The sequence below is a fragment of the Mycotypha africana genome, assembly GCF_025528875.1.
Source record: "Mycotypha africana strain NRRL 2978 chromosome Unknown BDF20scaffold_8, whole genome shotgun sequence".
Lineage (NCBI taxonomy): Eukaryota > Fungi > Mucoromycota > Mucoromycetes > Mucorales > Mycotyphaceae > Mycotypha > Mycotypha africana.
In genome coordinates this window covers 67,151-84,181 of record NW_026515732.1, presented here as the reverse complement: position 1 = coordinate 84,181, position 17,031 = coordinate 67,151, and the positions used below count along the sequence as shown (strand labels likewise).

The window sequence follows — 17,031 nt, the reverse complement described above, 5'->3', positions numbered from 1 at the left end:
CAATTTTTTGCCGTTGACGTTTTTCTTAACCGCTAATGATGATATGAATGCTGTTGGTGAAGAGAAGATAGGCAATGTCTGAACAGTAAAAAAAATGGTGCTCAAATAGAAAAACAACAGCAATAAATAATAATTATTAGAATTTACTTTCATTTTCGTTATTTTGATACGAAAAAGAAAATTGTATCTTGGAGAGGTTTAATGAATTTTATATATTGAAATGAACGTGAAAAAATAAAAAATAAAAAAAAAATAAAAAAATAAAAAAATAAAAATTGAAGGGTGACAATTATATGTATATATAAAACATATCCAGAAATAAGGGGTTGGTGTATAGTCGACTACAATTGATGAAAGAAGAAGAAATTATGAAAGGGAGAATAAGCTTTTTTTTTCCAACCAAGATAGTATATAGTAGTTATTATCGAGATATAGCCGTTCGATATGCTTGTGCTTCTGCAACTCTACTATAACTAGGCTTTGCGTAACTCAAAAGGCTTTTGATGAAGTAAGTGCAGTCTATTTATGCCGTCATTATCTTTTAAGTACGGCTCAATAACTTGTTTGACCAAATATTCATCGCGAATCTGCATCTGTTGGTCGGGAAAAAATAGGGGTGAGTGTCAAGCACAAAATCCGAAAGATTGCTGTTTCTGTAAATACAGTCCTTGAGAACAAACTTTTTTCTACAATCGCAAATCGTCCTCCACATCGATTTCCCCCCCACCACCAATTTCTCCTACTCTACTCTTTGGTATCTAAAGTCCCTTACATGCTGCCCTGGACACACTAAAAATTCTAGGCGTCCTCGATCATTTAAAGATTTCAACCCTAGCCAGTCTTCTGTGTATTGCTTCTGATTCTTTAGAGGTAATAAATCGTGGTTCTCTTGCTCTCTCCAGAACCACTATAAAACGGGAGGTTATAATAAGTTTTTTTTTTCTCCAATTCGTTGCTATAAGTATGTTTTACAGAACTTACTGCTGTAAAACTCGGCTTTATCATGACGTCTTGATCAAAACGGATCATAACGAACTTGTCTAATGCAGACAAGTTCTCTTTATACGTTTCATTTCGGTCGTTTTCGTTATTTATGTCAGGCAAAAAGATATTTCGATTCAGATAGGCTAGCATTATTCACAAATTGTTTATAAAAGTAGCAGCTTGTTATTTTGTAAATTATGCACAAACCTTGTTCATTGTTAGGATCTCGATAGTATTGTGCTTGAATTACCCGGTTCTGAATATAATCTGAGTAAACACTTCCACGAACCATGGACCTCATTATTCTGCATGTAAAATCTTTAGGATTCATACAATTTGGTATATCTGATACACCTACATTCAGCAGTAATTTGAGGAAGAAGTGTTAAAATGGCAAAGCAGAGGCAGTGCGTCGCTGATCTGTACATTTACCCGCATGAGGAGATCCAAAGGTAATCAAGCGGTGAACTGGAGGTTTGTTGCATCTTTCGACGTAGGCTCTAGAACGAGAAACCGAACGAATACCATAGTCATCATAAAGTTTAAAAGTAAGGATTAATTAAAAAATAAACATTGCGTAGATCAAAAAAAAAGTCCATTTTCAACAAGCGGCAAGTATAGGCGGGAATTGTGTCATTGGCTGCTCTCTTTTCACGGAAAGGGAAATGCACGCAGTAACAGCAAAATTAACAGTACCTTAAAAACAAACCACCCTAGGAGAAACATAATGTGGATGAGCTATAGCTGACTTTGACTTTCCATTCTAGTCTTATTTTCGTTTTCGTCTTTACTTGTGAAAACCCAATTGCATTGAAGCCACCGCTCAATTCCGGTATATTTGATAATTGTTCACAAGCTTTGTCAACTTGTTCAGCTATCTTGCCGAAAAAGCCTGCTTTGTGATCATCGTTGATTGTGTTACCCACTTTTACACTATGCACAAAAACGTCGTTTGATATATGTTCTTTAAGCAATTCAGTAATTCGACCCATGGATTCGGGATTGCAACAATCATCTCCCATGCCATGCCATAATACGACTAGATATACAAATACAAGCAACAAAAGTCAGTTTTGCCTTGTTGAGAGAAACGAGAAAAGAAAAGAAACAATATGAAAAAAAGGTTGGCCTTTGTTCTCCTTTCATTACCAGGTGAATAGGCTTGTAATTTGTTTAAGCGATAAGGAACAATTTGACATAAAAGAATGGATGAGTCCATGGAAGACTGCTGATTCATTCAAATCAGATATAGGAATTACCAAGGCTAGTCAGTTGTATGCATGTAAGTATGATATAGAATATAGAGCGTTTCTGCATTAGTTATTACGATTATCAATAATTTGTGGCAACAAAAAAAAAAAAAATAAATAATCAAAAAAAATCAGTTAGTTTTTGACAAAACCCGTTTTATCTGAAATCCGTTTTCGTGGAAATCTAATTTTTGTTTATACTTGAGATATTGCTGTAATATTGATAGCTCTTCGCTCAAATCTTCCGATGGAATATTGCTTCAAAGAGTCGTATATGCCTCAAGTTATTACGGCACCAACAGAAGCATACTGGTAAGATTATCTTGAAGAAACTGTTCTGTCTTCCAAGGTTCAGAGTCAAAGCATAAGGTTAGAAATACAGCAATAAGCAAGCATTCTATATTTTTGATAAGCTTATAGCGTTCATTCAGGGATACAGAATTTTGGCAATAAGTACATAATCTCTTATCCTAAAACAATCAAAAGTTAAGCTTATATACAGATTGCAGATATTTACCACCTTTATTCCAGGCTTATCATCATGTATGGAAGCCATTCAATTTCTCGCCATCATTAACCATACAAACGTTGAATTTGGTTCCTATAGCTTATTGTGCTATTGTTTTAGAATACATCGAGCACAAATGAATGCCCTACCATAGTATGTCGCCCTTGAAAGAGGATGAAGAAGCAAACTTGAATGTCGTTTAAGTGTAGTATAAACCCCATTCATCCTTTTACAGTCATCAGCCATCTACAATATAATAGGCTTCTTACTTGTAATAGGATTGAAATGTGTAGACGCTTCAGTGTATATACACTTAGAATCAAGAAACGTAGATATCAGTCATTTTTTGATAGATGTGATGAAGAGAAACTTTGTGTAACTCAGATGGCTATTTAAGTGAACGGAAACGACTGTTATTTGTCCTGTTCACTCTTTTTCCTTCATTTCACCTTTTTCTTCAGCCCATACCTACTCAAGAGTCATTACCATGACGAATACAGCAGAGGTCACTAATATTATTCGCATAGGATATGGTAGCTATACAATCATTTAGATACCGTTCAAACATCGCTGCTGCTTTTGCATATGGTTCATTGATTTATTTATTTATTTTTTGCAGTACCTGAACATTTTTCCACACCCTTATATATTGCAAAAGATCTTGGCTACTTTGATCAATTAAGTGTAAAAGTTGAGCTCGTTTTATGCCCAGGTTAGTCATCCACATAATAAAAATTACCACGTATTGTAACGAAGTAGATGAATGAAGCTGACGTTTTAACTGATTCTTGCAGGCGGTACTGGTGAGATGACATCAAAACTCCATGATAAATCAATTGATCTTGCTATTGCTTTGACAGAAGGTCTGGTTGCTGGTATCAATAACGGACAAGATTGGTATAAAATTGTTGGGACTTATGTTGACGCTCCATTGTGTAAAATTTATGATTTTCGAACTGTGAATCTCAAAAAAAAAAAAAAACCAGCGAATAACTAAAACCGATGTTTTCTGATAATTTCTCAAAGGTTGGGCATTATCTGCTGGCAAAAACTCTAATCATAGCTCTATTGACAACCTTCATAAAACAAACGTGGCTATTTCTCGTTATGGTTCTGGATCACATATTATGGCCTTTGTACTAGCTAATCAACAACATTGGTTAAAGAATAACGAGAAGCCCTTTGATTTTACAGTATTGAACAATTTTAAAGCAATGCGCGATGCAGTCAACGATGGGACTAGTGATTTCTTCATGTGGGAAACCTTTACCACCAAGCCTTATCATGATTCAGGTGAAGTCAAACGAATTGGTGAGATCACCCCACAATGGCCAGCATTTATGTTTGCTGCTCATACAGATTTATTACGCGACAATAACAGGAAGCAAGCCTTACTCGAGGTATTGCAATCCATTCAAAAAGCAACTGCTCTTTTCATACAACAAAAAGAAGATGAATCAATTAAAAGAGTGATGGACAACTTAGACTATGATGAACAAGACGTGCGTGCATGGTTCAAAACAGTTAGCTATGCAAAAAACCATCGTCATGTATCTACTGAAGCTCTCCAAGTTACTCTGGAAACATTGGAAAAGGCCGATGTTGTCAAACAACCCATAAAAACTATTAACGATCTAATTGATGTTGACATCGCTATACTTATCGAATAAATACGTTGACGATACTAACCAAATTGCATTACAATCTATGGCATTTGTATACCTCTAATAATATGTAAATATGAATTGGATAGCGTTTCCAGCAAAAAATATGCCAGTCAATTAATCATATTATTACTTGTTGTTTTTAAGTCGTACACGTCATATATGTACTGCCTACACAGCATCATTAATAATGAATTCTTATTGGCTCAGAATTCAAAGAATAGTTTTTTATTCTTTTTGAAAGTAATACATCCTATTTGCTTCTCACTATAGTTTTTACTTATCATACAAGGGCAAAGAAGAGTCCATTCAGATCTCTTTTCAATCTACATTTGTAACGTCTTGCATTCACATTCACACTTATAAACTCAACCAAAAGAAACCGAAAAAAAATCATACAATTAAACAATACAATGTTATCGGAAACATGTCACTTCTCATATTCTGTATGAAATAAATGACTATTGTACGCTTATGTAAAAGACTACTTGTATCTATTATCGAATGAATTTTTATGGAGGACTGGAATAACTCAGCAGGTAGTTTCTCATGTTAACTTCCCTCGTGTTGATTAAGGTCTCGTACATATATGAATCAGTTTCGACGTAATCGTCCAAGAGTTCGCTAGATGGGTTTCTACTTGTCAGGTAACAATTTCAAGTGAAATATATCAATAGGCAGCATAAAATATTATGAGATTGTTAATGCTTTTCTGAACTGACAACCTTATCATTTTGCCATTTTGTAATAGATATTTACTTCTATTGTTGTAATCTATTCAAAGCCGTTGCTAACACCATTCTCTTGCCTCTCATCGTTCGAATAAGCCAACTGAATCTGTGCTTTCACTTCAATTGCGTCAGAACGCTAAACATCACCTTCACATTCTACTAAAGCCTCATCTACACTTCGACATGATAAAGTACTTTGCAACTTCGAAAAGAAATTTTTTTCGCATCTTTTGTCTATGTTGTTGACTTTACATAAAATTACCACTACTTACACCATCATGTTCAATCAAATAAAATGCAGCTGAGAAATCGAGGAAGAAAGCAATCACAGTGAGTGGAATTCAACCATGGAATTTTCAAGGAGAACCAGAGAATATGGGTATGACAACAGTGGCGGCAGGATAGTTGCCATGCACATTCATCTTAAATATCAGCCAATCTGTTCGCCAAAGCGTCCATATATAACCTACTGAAGCGGATTAATCATACTAAGAAGCATGCCGAATGTAAAGAATCACGTGAAAATTTTTAATATGTCACTATATCATTTATACAAATTCAAAATTCGCAAGTTCAGCTCTAGTAGCTCAGTTGGTTAGAGCGTCGTGCTTATATTGATAAAATATACCTGAAGTCACGCGAAGGTCGCGAGTTCGAGCCTCGCCTAGAGCATTTTTTTTCACAACGTAAGATGTTGTGAATTACAAGCATAGTAACGTCTCACGATTATGGTAATGCGCAGAAGCCTTCTTCAGTTCTGGTAGATCTATTACCAGTGTAGGGCTTCTACTCGTTTTCGCTCTCTTCCAACTTCCTTTAACTGTCTCTTTTTGCAGTTATTATGTCTTTATATTATGTAGTTGAAATTCAGTTTGACAATAAACCAACCAACAGCTGATGGCCAAACTTAAGCTAACGCGGCTCTAATCTTGAAAGTATTCATCTTTTTATACCATTTATGACAGTATTGGTCAATGATGATCCACCTTGCATCCAATAATGTTTTTTTGAGCATTCCAAACAACATTTTAATAACAACTACAGCGTTAAAATTCGCTACGCTTGTTTGCCAGTTTAAGCCAGTTGATGTCTAGTCTCGCTTAAATAAAAACTTGTAGTACCTATAACTGATTCAATACATATGTAACTGTTGATTAGCAAGGGTCAGAATATTGTTTGCGAAAATAAACACCCAAGAAAAGAATTATTAAAAGCTCAATGAATATAAAATTCTTATATTCATAATAAAGAAAGGAAGGTTCACATTCGTTTAACCATTCGAAAGGAACTGAATAATAGCGCAAACGTTTACCAAAAGAAATGAAAGTAATTGCTGGAAGATGATTTTTTTCTGGAGTGAATTATTTCGATAAAATAATGAAGAAAGTACTCGAATTGAGACGCAATGCTAACTCGTTGAAACTGAATAGTTCTTCACGTTGCTTATGAAGATTCGACTTGAAAGTATCTCTGTATCTTGGAGATCATACTGCGTGCTTTCTATTTAACCAAAGCCTAAAAAGTATCCAGCAGGGTTTGATTCTGAAAAATAAGGTGAGCTATACTAATAGTATCTGTTTTATTCCTTTTACCAATTCCTACATTTACTTCTCCAGACGAACAGAAGCATTGTTTATACTGAAACCTTCAATTTGATTGTACATAACAATGTTATCCAATGTTTCCTTTCGAAATGTCAAATAATGTTCAGCAGCGGCTCCTTTTGTCTCGCTGTCAAGCTGCTTACCATCTTAAATATCTATTAATTCGGTGATTACTATGTTATACGAAAACCCAATTTAGCACATCAACTGATGAAATGGCCCCATAGGGATGATAGCTTTCGTTGAAAGCATTGTCACTAAGCCCGTCTGACTCCTTAATGCACATACTTTACTTGAGCACATACCAATATCAAGGCCAGCTTCATTGATAAAATCTTCTCCTTTTCTGTAGTACTTTTTTATTCCCTGCTTCTCAGTATGTGGGTCTTAACATATATTGAGCATCAATGAACCACAATCAATACATATATTAACTCTGAATTGCATGCAAATCTGTACAAAATCAGCATTTTGACAGAGCTTTTCAACAGCTTTGAATGAGTTTTATGGCTCATAAAGAAAGACTTCAATTTCTTTTTTTTTTTTTTTTTTTTTTTTTTTTTTAGAATATCAATCAGTAATTATATTCCTGTATGGAAACGAGTAATTAACCTTAAGCAGCAGGACTAGATGTTTTCCTTTTTTTACCACCCCTCTCAGAACGCATCAGATTACATCAATTACAACCTGTATAGTGCTATATTAGGTTTAGAATTTCATATCGTCAATTTCTGCCTTTTTGATTCTACGTCATATACCAGCCCAATTGATACTGTTCGCGTAAAGTTGCATTGTCACGAACATTTTAAATCGCTTTTTGAACTCGATGACCTTGACTATTTAAATGGTTTTTTTTACGTACTGTTGAAAATGTGCATTACCTTGCAATGTGGGAAGAACACGCCACATCAGCATATATCTCTCAAACTACTCAATGTTGGCTTCAGTTTCTCTATATTGAGATAGCAGTATGGAAAGTATATCTATCAACGATAGAAGGCTTTGAGTCGGTAATATTTTTGTAACAACACAAAAGTTACATTCGGGTTATTTCACAACTGATACAATAAAATGATGTAAAGAAACTATTTATAAAAAGACATACTATGTTCACTTCATGTTGATGGGCTGCATATAGTTAAAGAATAACACGAAAAATGTTCAGACTTTTCAGGAAAAGTTGATTTAACAGCTGAATACTAGATCCTACAAGGAATACACTGTTAGTTACGGGTCTTCATAGTCTATTATACAAGCTTACTTATATTCAGCAATTTCACTGATGGTGTAGATAATTATGTGTAGAAGAATTATAGAAAATGGAGAAGCGTACGCCAGCAGATCCAAAATCCACTGCTAATACAATATCTAAATGAACAATATTTCAATGTGAAAATAAATATATGTTGGTCCTTATATCTCACAAATCAGAAGCCCTTGTTCGTAAAGGCCGGAAACAATCAATTTGGAATTTTCCACATCAATAGCACTTGAAGTTGAAGTACCATACAAAGAACCATCATCTTGAATTAAAATCTTGCTTTCACCGTTTCGAATATTCCATTCATATACTTGTGAAGGTGGTTTGACGTCCACATCCTGGTCTGCTGTTTTCACTGCATGTCTCAATAATTGAAGAGGTTTAGGGTGTCCGGCGACTAACAACCGTTTTTCTGAAGGGACATAATGTAAGTTATCTACTGCCATTGGGAAGGACTTTTCTGTCGCGTAATCTAAAAACATATGAGGCACGTTTTGTCCATCTACTGATTGCCCTATCTTGTACTGCTTAACTAGTCGTTTGCTTGTTTCTGCTACAAAAAGGATTTCATCTGTTCCGGCCAGTCCATTACCAAACATCAATCCGTTTACGCCCTTTTCTACTTCTCTCGTACGCGCATTATAGAATCCAACGTTGCTTAAAGGGAAGAAAAAGCTTTCCAAATATTTCAAAAGAGTGTGGGAAAAGTAATGGTCATTAGTAAAAAAGAAGGAAGGTGTTCCATCGGCTGCTCTGTATTGTGCGTTCTTGATAATGTGAATAGAGTTGGGCGAGTATATCTTTGAGTGACGAATGGTCTGCTTGTGTGTGAGCTCGTTGGAACTATCTACGGAAAACACTTCAACAGTCGACGTACTATGATGAGGTAGGTTGACAACAAGCAAAGTCTTTTTTCCCGTTGTAGGATGTATATCCAAAGCCAAACCCAAAGGATGGAAATCTGCTGTGATACTATTGTTTTCCTTTATACTGAACTTGTCAATGCTTCCCGGCTCCTAAACACCATTTAACAGTAAGATATCATTCATTATTGCCCTACTTCTTCCAAAAAGGTAAGCAAGGCAGTAATCTTATCATTTTACCTGGGCATAATTCACTTTCCAAATGCTGCCCTGAGTCATAAGCTCGCCAGGCAGAAGTTTGTTGACTTTCAGAACTTTGTTAAACTTGCTTCTAGCAGGATCGCACGCTACAATGGCAATGCCTGCTTCATTAGACAAAACGAAGTCTTCACAATTCATGAAATCGCTTGGCCCTACAATTTTGTAGTTATTCGCAATTACAATCCTTACATATTTACTTCTCTTAAAAATACGTTAGTTAAATTTAAGATAATAATTTTTACCTTCAAATTTAACACAATTATCAATATTGAAGTCCTGGGCTATGTTAAAAAAGCCAGTATATGGTATAAATCTAACTATTAAACAAAGTATGTCAATCAAAGATAGTAATTGAGCTAAAGTAATAGTTCCTAATTGTAGCTCTTTACTCAAAAACGAAATAATATAAGCAATGGGTATGATGTAGACCCAATACTTAAGATCAAACCAGGCCTTTTTTTCGACCGAAGCTGCTGATTTTGCCATTCTTCTTTTTCTTAAAGAAAGTACTTATTGAGTCAAAAGACAGATACAGGCAAAAGGACAAAGAATAAATGCACAAAATGATGGGAGTTGCCGGTTTTACTGTTGTTTGTTTTATTTTCATTATCAGATATAAATTGATTTCCCGCATCTATAGACTGTGGCACATTAACTCGTCTGCATCTTATTCCTTCGCATCTGAAAGTTACACTCTAGGTTTAAAGCTGATAGCATTCTCAAAGAAGAAGTTCCGTAATGTTCTAGGTGCATAACCGCGTAAGAGAAATTCAATAGTATTAGTATCAACGCTTGCGGAAGTCTTGTTGACACAATCAAAATAATCCAGGTAGGTTTGTATCTGAAGATCTGATAAGATTATGGATGAATCGGCTTTAATTCGCTTCGTAAAAAGGAGTAAGAAAGAGGGTTCTTACCTGTAGGTGACCATAGAATATAATTTCTATAAGCCAGACGTCCATCAAGGTTATCCTGGTATGCCTTTATCCGATCCATTTTCAAGCGTTTATCAAACCGTAAATTTTGTGAAAGGTGCTTTAAATAATGGCCGGTGTCTATCGACTGTGTTATAGTTTTGTCTTTGAGACCAAAGTTTTGGTATTCAGTCGCCTCCTTTAAATATCCAACAATATCCCTAACTGTCATTGCGCAAGGACCTGCCAAAATGTACACTTGCCCACTATGACTATCTTTTAAATCTGTCAAAATGTTGCCATTGTCATCAGTGACAAGCCGAAATATCACCTGACAAACATCTGATATATCAATAGGACAGATTTTAACGTCCTCGAAAAGGGGAAGTGCGATTGTTCTTGTTGCTTCTGTCTGAAAACTCCATAAGTGAAAATGCTGCTGTAACCAATCCAGCCTCAAAATCGTACAATGTGGCATGTCCTTCTCGCCTTCTTCTTGCAATTGCACAAGATGATTTTCAATTCTCCCGTAATCTGACAGAGCTTGATATCCTCCGTTCTCATCTTCCATTAAGGTTGTTGTTGCGCCGACATGAGACAAAAAGATAATGGAACGAACATGTGACCTTACTGCCACTTCACAAATGTATTTGCAGCGTTCTACTCGATTTGGATAACTATCCAAAGAAAGAATTATCTGATCCACGTTTCTCATGGCGTGTGACATATCATTAGGATGCATATAATCCACCTCTCTGACATCAATTCCTTTAGAGGCAAATGTAAGCAGCCATGGAGATTTCTGGATTACCGTTGTCTTTTTGTAGCTGTATTTCTGACGTTCCTTGGAATAAACTACTCGAAGATACGGTCGAATCGATGATATAGATGACAAATGGGCCGTAATGCAATAGCCGAGATATTCATCTACAGATGTGATTAGAATCATTAATCGAATCGAAAAGTACTGAAATTTATGGATTTTCTGATGAGCGTGTTACTTCAATAAATCAACAAGAAATAGAAATTGTTTATCCAAATCTTTTCGCAGAATGGACGTGCTTCAAATACGGGTTTTTATAAGTGAATTTTAACTTTTACCACGGATCATTTGATTTGGCTTAATCCTGTTTCCAGCGACTCACTTGACCAAATTATGCATGCAAATTTCCTTCCGAGTAAGCCGCTTTATACTGATCGATAACTTTTTGTGGCATCTTTATTGCGTAGAGTTTATGCTACAGAAGGATCCCTTATAATCGGTACTACTATATATTGATAATAATGTATGGAAAAAATTTATACACTTTTCTGTTAAATGGTTTTGAAGAGTACTTGGTAGAAAATCGCAGGTAATTTGGGAGTTAGCATTGGTGGTAAGACGATGAGAGCAGTGAAAAGTAATAAAACAAGAACGAACAGGGTACCATACTTATATGCTATCCTCAGTCTTCTCCTTCTGACGTTGGTAGACAAAATAGAAGGACGTATCTGTTTCGAAGGCTTCAACCAGAACAAGATTAGAGAATGGAACCGGTCTCCCGAAGGAATAAGTGTGAATGGAAATAGAGCAAACAATATTAAGTGTCCCAAAATGAAATCAATCGTAAACAAAGACATTTCAACAATCTTGCAAACATATTCTCTTGGTGCCAACGAAGTAAGCTAAGCGCAGGAAAAATTTTGTCAGAAGTAATATATAATAGTATGCTTACAATATCAAACTTACATGTTTATTCTTCCAGTTGCCGCTCCACCATGCTCTGTTTGTTGCATCGTCATGAACTTCTCTTGTTAAGAATAGACCAACAATTACTTTGAAAAAAGCACGTTGCACTGCAAACATGGATAACAAGCCTAACAATGTGGAACAAACTTGGAAATTTTCCAAAGTCCATAAAATTTCGTACACTACGATAAAGCCGAAGATAGCACCTGCATGAGCTATTAACGCCATATAGTAACCTGTTCGCTTGAACCTTGAACTCAACAATGAAAAAATCTGAACAGATATCAACACTACAGCATTAAATGATATTGGTGCAATCGAAATGAATAGAATCCGTCCTAAAGCTCCAATTGGACCTAGCGAAGTATTGAACGGCGATAGAAGCGTACCGTAAGTATCCACTTGCTCCCGGCTTTTGTAGAATGCATAACAAAACACAAAAAGTGAAGCTTGAACAAAAGGCATCCATATTTCAGTAAAGAAGATGCTTGATAAATGTGCTCTAGGAATAGCGTTCAGATTAGGCTTTTCATTTGCTCCAAAGGACTGCTGACCGGCCTTCTTTTTGATTCCCGTTACCAATGTACGGCCTTGTCGACAAAATGTAATCCAGGAGTGCTCATGATACCGAGTCGAGTTACCTCTTGCTAGCCAACCTAAGAATTCGCGATAATCATTCATGAAGTCTCTAAAGACAAACTGATGAGGATTAAATACAAAAGGTGATATCATCAAGGAAGCAACTGTGGCCCAAAAGTAGATAAGATGTGGTAGTCCCAGGGCTAATGACACAAAGATAAGAATGAACATAGTACGGGCACCAAAATATATACTTGGATGGGCAAATCGTGAGTACAACACTGAGAAAGGTATACGAGAGGTGGCAAATCCACGACCCGTAGCTATATACCGTGCGCCACCGAAACTCAAATTGGATAAAACCGAGTTTGCATAAATTTGAGTAACAAACACTTCAAACAATGGGGAAAGGGACACAAACTGCTTGACGAGTCGAAGAATAGATCGCTTTGTACCTTTTTCTGTCAGTTCTTGCAAGAATAATGGTAAAAAGGCTATGAAGAAGACCATAAAAATGGATAATACACATCGCTGCAACCAATCGTTCACTGGTCTGACATCGAAGCAGTCGTCACCTTGACAATGAGGTAATGCAATAGACATTGTACCAACAAAAGCCATACAGAACAAGAACATTTGGATTGCAAATATAATCATGATATTGTTGATATGAAAGCCAGGATGAGCATAATAAAACGTCAAAAAGCGGTCCAGCGGTAACTGCGTCCCAAGGTAGTAGTACTCACGCGAAAGCATTTGTTCACCCGTACCAGTGCCTATTTTGGTGGTGAAATTCAATATAGAACAAAAGCCGAGATCACGACCTTTACCGCATTGTAGGTATTCTGTATGCTTAATACGGCCTCCACGAAGCAAAGCATTCATACCAGCATAGATATCTTCATTCAAATGCAAAGCTCTTTGTGCTTTACTCACACCCCCACGAGTTGTCATAAAGACAGCGTTTAAGAAATCTGGGTGACCGTAATGCAGCCGACCTCCTGTTTTAGCCATGATACGCTGTGTCAAGGTACCAAAGGTTTGCTCTTTACCAGCAGCAACATCGCCTAGCATACCAATATTTTCAGAAAATATATATTCGCGAGCGCCTACAATTGCCACAGGAGAATCCGTTTTGAAATCTTGTTTTTTCTTCGCTAATCTTGCAGCATTGGTATGTAAAGCATAAACATTGCCCAACGAGAGCTCAGATCCTTCTTGCTGTTCGAATTCACCAAAAATGCTGCGTATCTTTAAGCATTCTTCCAAATAGTTGTCTTGATTAGCATCTACAAGCTGCAAGTATTCACCACGATAAAAAATCAAAGCATGGTTTTGATTATCAGATTTACCGTCGCCTAAAATTGGATTGCCTGGTAGTCGAATACGATATTTAGGTAGCCTCTTGTCGTTGGGTAATGTTTCGCAATGACCATCAATCAGTACAGAATAATACGCTATTTCATTGGTAACTCTATCCTTTTCTTCATCAATATATGCAACTTGTAATTGAGGATATTCCTGCAATAAAAATTCGCAGTTGGCAGCTTCTTCCTTACTAAATTTAGCATAACGTTGCATGGCTACAAGAAATCTGAACTTTTGATGGGCGATATAGTCTAATGTACTTGATGTGTCTTTTTTTTGATTTATAAAAGGATCGCCATCGTTTGTATTGTTTGTATCTGTAACGCCGCTATTTTCATCAGTTAATGGTGCAGCGGGGGTCATTGTTGAACCCAGATTGGGATTTTCTATTCGATACAAGATTTTCAATGCACGAGCATAATTCATAAAGCCGTTGATCGTACGATACAGTGTTTGTGTACGTAAAGAAGCCCATATACGTGTACGCATTGTGTATTCGGGTGCCGAAGATTTGAATCCAACGCTGTAAAATGGAAGGTCATCCTTTTCACCGCCTATCGCGGCTTTTGAAGGCTCTTGCTCCCCTTTCTTATGCTTCTCATATGTTGGTAATAATACTTGCTGCTCTTCAGCGATTGTTTTTGTATCTTTCACAAAGTTGTTCCATTCAGTAGGATGTAATCTTTTCAAGTATTCCAACAAAGTGACACGTGTACTAGAATCTTCCTCACGAATAATTTCTCGCAAGGAAAGCACCATTTTTTCGGCATAATGAGGGGTAAATACAGTGAATGTCGGCATTGTTTGCACAGAACATGACGAAGGAAAATCTGTGGATAGACTTTGAGCAAAGAATGAGAGTCTTCTTTCCGCCTCAGAATGCTTTGGGAAGTAATCACCATTGAAAGGTTTAGCTGGATCAAAAATGGGTGGAGGATGCAGTTCTCGTTTTTTATCACCATTTTCCGCTTCTTTGATCTGTACTTGATAAAGCAATCGTTGTAAATTTTCTTCGGAAAGTAAGTGATCTCTGAACATAGAAATCACAATTGCGTTCCACATTTGTGAGCAAGCCATTCGCCGCATATGCAGTGAGCGAAAGTTAGTGGAAGTGATCTTGGCAAACATATTCTGAGGTAGTTTGGTGAAAAGTTCTTTCCAAGACGTCATAACTGAGATACCGATACGCATTGATTGCGCAACTGAGAAAACCGTATTCCAAATTACATACCATAGATATGTATCCAAAAAGAAGAGGATCAACTCCACAAGAAATAGTAGGACAGTAGTCAAAACAGGCATCACAGGACACAACCAACGCCCCAGCAGAGGATCAATACTGCAATTGCTAACGTGCATTGATACAGTAACATACAGAGCTTCACGGAATGATAATGCCAGAAAGAAGTAAGTTTCTAAAAACTTGCAACTGAAAACACAGATCCAGATCATAATAGAATAGAACCGGTCATCATTGTTCATTTCAGGGAAGTTGGCTGTAAAAGGCTGACAGCTGAGTTGATGATTTGATTTCTGGCGATGGAAAAGGCGCGATGAAGGAAAAATAACCAGCAAAATAGAAAGTAAGGCGCCTAATCCTAATTGTAAGCTTGATATAGTCAAGGCTATGATGCTTGTACGATCGAAGTTGACTATATAGAATGTGCAGCCGGCGTGTATGGAAGCAAAAAGCATTAAAATCAAAAGTCGCTTCAACAAAATTTTTGCGGTCATCGTTGACACATTCAAATAACGGAATTCTGTTAAGGTCGATAATGCCATTAGAACGATAGCCACAAGTCCGCCTAAACCTATAATGGACAACCTCAATGGCAAATCTACCTCTTCGTCATCATGCTTATTTGTATAGATGAAATCTACGCTTGCGGCCATGTAATACCAAAACGAAGCTGCATGAATAATCCAGACCCTTGAAAAGTTTGTTAACACATGGGACCAAGACCTCGTTTCATAGAATGTCTTTTTAAAAGTGTTGTTCCAATCAATATCACCCAAAAATAAATAACGCTCTTCTCTAGGTATATCTTTTAAATAGTGAGCTTCCCCTTGATGTTGCTGCTCAGATGACTTCAAACGCAGGCTAGCAATATTTCGTCTATCCCAGAAAAACTGATTGATATCGTCATACCCAATTATACTGCTATGGTCCCTTTCTCGTCGTACATAGTGTCCATTTATCACATCGTAGCTCTGATCTCGGATGAAGTTGTAAATGGGCGTGATAACTCTGTCCAAAAAATAGGTCCTTGTTACTGGCGTTACCCCATCATTCTCATCTTCTACCACTTCCTCGTTCCATCGATAACATTCGGCTACATAAAATATAAAACATAACAATTCTGGCATATATCTTAATGTGGCTGCTTCTCCCCAGATCAGCAAATACAGTGCCAAATGCGAAAACCGCTCGTGATCGCTCAATGATTGCATTTTTTCGCGCCATTCTCTTTTAGCTTCTTCTAAAAGCAAGCCCGTTGGGCTTTTGGGAGGGGTGAATTTATCGTCCAAATCAAGCTGCGCCGTAAAATACCACTTTCTGTAGTTAGCATGCTCGCCCCCTATGTAATCGGCATGTAGTGTCCATAAGGCAAGTAAAGGCGACATACGGGCTGAGCGAGAATCCAACATAGTGAGCAGATGATCATACATGTTTCTAACGTTGTCGTGTTGAAAGCCGAATTTTGCTTCAAAATTAAGAAATATATCGTTTATGTCGTTCATAGACACTGGTGCAGATGGAACATCCCAATTAGGGTGAATATTTTCATAAGGGCTATTGGATAGTGTGGATAGTGATGATGATGATGACAGAGAAGCAGTAGTAGTATCACTTGGCATATCATTCAAGTCTTCAAAAATCGCACTAGGATCGTCTGCTGCCGCATTCAGTGAATTACCTTCTTCATTTTGCAATAAAGTATTGTCATCAATTAAAAAATTATCAAAGATAGAGCCTTTCATTATTAAAAAAAATGTCAGCTATACCAATTTGCAGATAGTAAGCTTACGCAATATGTACCTATATTTGACTGATCCTCATCATAGCCCAATTTTCTAGAATACGAGATGGATTATAGGTATGGTTAAAAGTATAATCTAAAAAAACACGACTAGTTTTGGCTCTTACAAAGAATTAGGTATTGTCATACTATGAAAAGCCAAAAGTTGCTGAACTTAGCCAATTGATACTGAATGGTTGGATATGAAAAGTTATACTATGCAACACATACGATACAATGGAAAAAAGAGAGACAGAAATAGTGTGTTTAAAAAATATGCGTAAGATAGTTATCT

The 17,031-nt window shown here is 36.7% G+C and overlaps 5 protein-coding genes and 1 non-coding gene across 6 annotated transcripts; 2 read left to right on the top strand and 4 right to left on the bottom strand.

Moving 5' to 3' along the window:
- Positions 1-227: 227 nt before the first annotated feature.
- Positions 228-2,347, bottom strand: BDF20DRAFT_880973 (palmitoyl protein thioesterase). The gene is made up of 9 exons (XM_053081648.1): positions 2,244-2,347; positions 2,134-2,145; positions 1,776-2,023; positions 1,681-1,697; positions 1,417-1,484; positions 1,192-1,338; positions 982-1,127; positions 773-907; positions 228-593 (listed from the first exon to the last, which is right to left on the bottom strand). Exons 1-9 carry the CDS (start codon positions 2,299-2,301, stop codon positions 474-476), a joined length of 951 nt encoding a protein of 316 aa, XP_052933859.1. The 5' UTR covers positions 2,302-2,347; the 3' UTR covers positions 228-473.
- Positions 2,348-3,229: 882 nt separating this feature from the next.
- On the top strand, positions 3,230-4,412 carry BDF20DRAFT_914679 (uncharacterized protein; the record flags this gene model as incomplete). Its single annotated transcript, XM_053084220.1, has 4 exons — positions 3,230-3,275; positions 3,362-3,454; positions 3,537-3,677; positions 3,769-4,412. The coding sequence occupies 4 exons, from the start codon at positions 3,230-3,232 to the stop codon at positions 4,410-4,412; spliced, it is 924 nt and encodes a 307-aa protein (XP_052933858.1).
- Positions 4,413-5,713: 1,301 nt separating this feature from the next.
- Positions 5,714-5,809, top strand: BDF20DRAFT_t128. The gene has a single exon. It is a non-coding gene; the product is annotated as a tRNA-Ile (tRNA).
- Positions 5,810-8,154: 2,345 nt separating this feature from the next.
- On the bottom strand, positions 8,155-9,612 carry BDF20DRAFT_914678 (uncharacterized protein; the record flags this gene model as incomplete). Its single annotated transcript, XM_053084219.1, has 4 exons — positions 8,155-9,018; positions 9,106-9,278; positions 9,369-9,443; positions 9,516-9,612. The coding sequence occupies 4 exons, from the start codon at positions 9,610-9,612 to the stop codon at positions 8,155-8,157; spliced, it is 1,209 nt and encodes a 402-aa protein (XP_052933857.1).
- A 54-nt stretch (positions 9,613-9,666) lies between these two features.
- BDF20DRAFT_880918 (uncharacterized protein) lies at positions 9,667-11,094 on the bottom strand. The gene is made up of 2 exons (XM_053081647.1): positions 10,044-11,094; positions 9,667-9,975 (listed from the first exon to the last, which is right to left on the bottom strand). Exons 1-2 carry the CDS (start codon positions 10,987-10,989, stop codon positions 9,815-9,817), a joined length of 1,107 nt encoding a protein of 368 aa, XP_052933856.1. The 5' UTR covers positions 10,990-11,094; the 3' UTR covers positions 9,667-9,814.
- BDF20DRAFT_989213 (1,3-beta-glucan synthase component-domain-containing protein) lies at positions 11,095-16,798 on the bottom strand. The gene is made up of 3 exons (XM_053085292.1): positions 16,757-16,798; positions 11,770-16,691; positions 11,095-11,705 (listed from the first exon to the last, which is right to left on the bottom strand). The coding sequence occupies exons 2-3, from the start codon at positions 16,573-16,575 to the stop codon at positions 11,355-11,357; spliced, it is 5,157 nt and encodes a 1,718-aa protein (XP_052933855.1). The 5' UTR covers positions 16,576-16,691; positions 16,757-16,798; the 3' UTR covers positions 11,095-11,354.
- Positions 16,799-17,031: the final 233 nt, after the last annotated feature.

Excerpts from the sequence above, each read along its gene's own strand:
- BDF20DRAFT_880973 (XM_053081648.1), bottom strand. The coding sequence starts at position 2,301 with ATGCAGAAACGCTCTATATTCTATATCATACTTACATGCATACAACTG. Across the intron at positions 1,339-1,416 it reads CTTTGGATCTCCTCATGCGG|GTGTATCAGATATACCAAAT; the intron begins GTAAATGTACAG and ends TGCTGAATGTAG. Across the intron at positions 908-981 it reads TAAAGCCGAGTTTTACAGCA|TGGTTCTGGAGAGAGCAAGA; the intron begins GTAAGTTCTGTA and ends CCCGTTTTATAG.
- BDF20DRAFT_880918 (XM_053081647.1), bottom strand. The coding sequence starts at position 10,989 with ATGATTCTAATCACATCTGTAGATGAATATCTCGGCTATTGCATTACG. Across the intron at positions 9,976-10,043 it reads TATTCTATGGTCACCTACAG|ATCTTCAGATACAAACCTAC; the intron begins GTAAGAACCCTC and ends TAATCTTATCAG.
- BDF20DRAFT_989213 (XM_053085292.1), bottom strand. The coding sequence starts at position 16,575 with ATGCCAAGTGATACTACTACTGCTTCTCTGTCATCATCATCATCACTA. Across the intron at positions 11,706-11,769 it reads GCAACTGGAAGAATAAACAT|CTTACTTCGTTGGCACCAAG; the intron begins GTAAGTTTGATA and ends TCCTGCGCTTAG.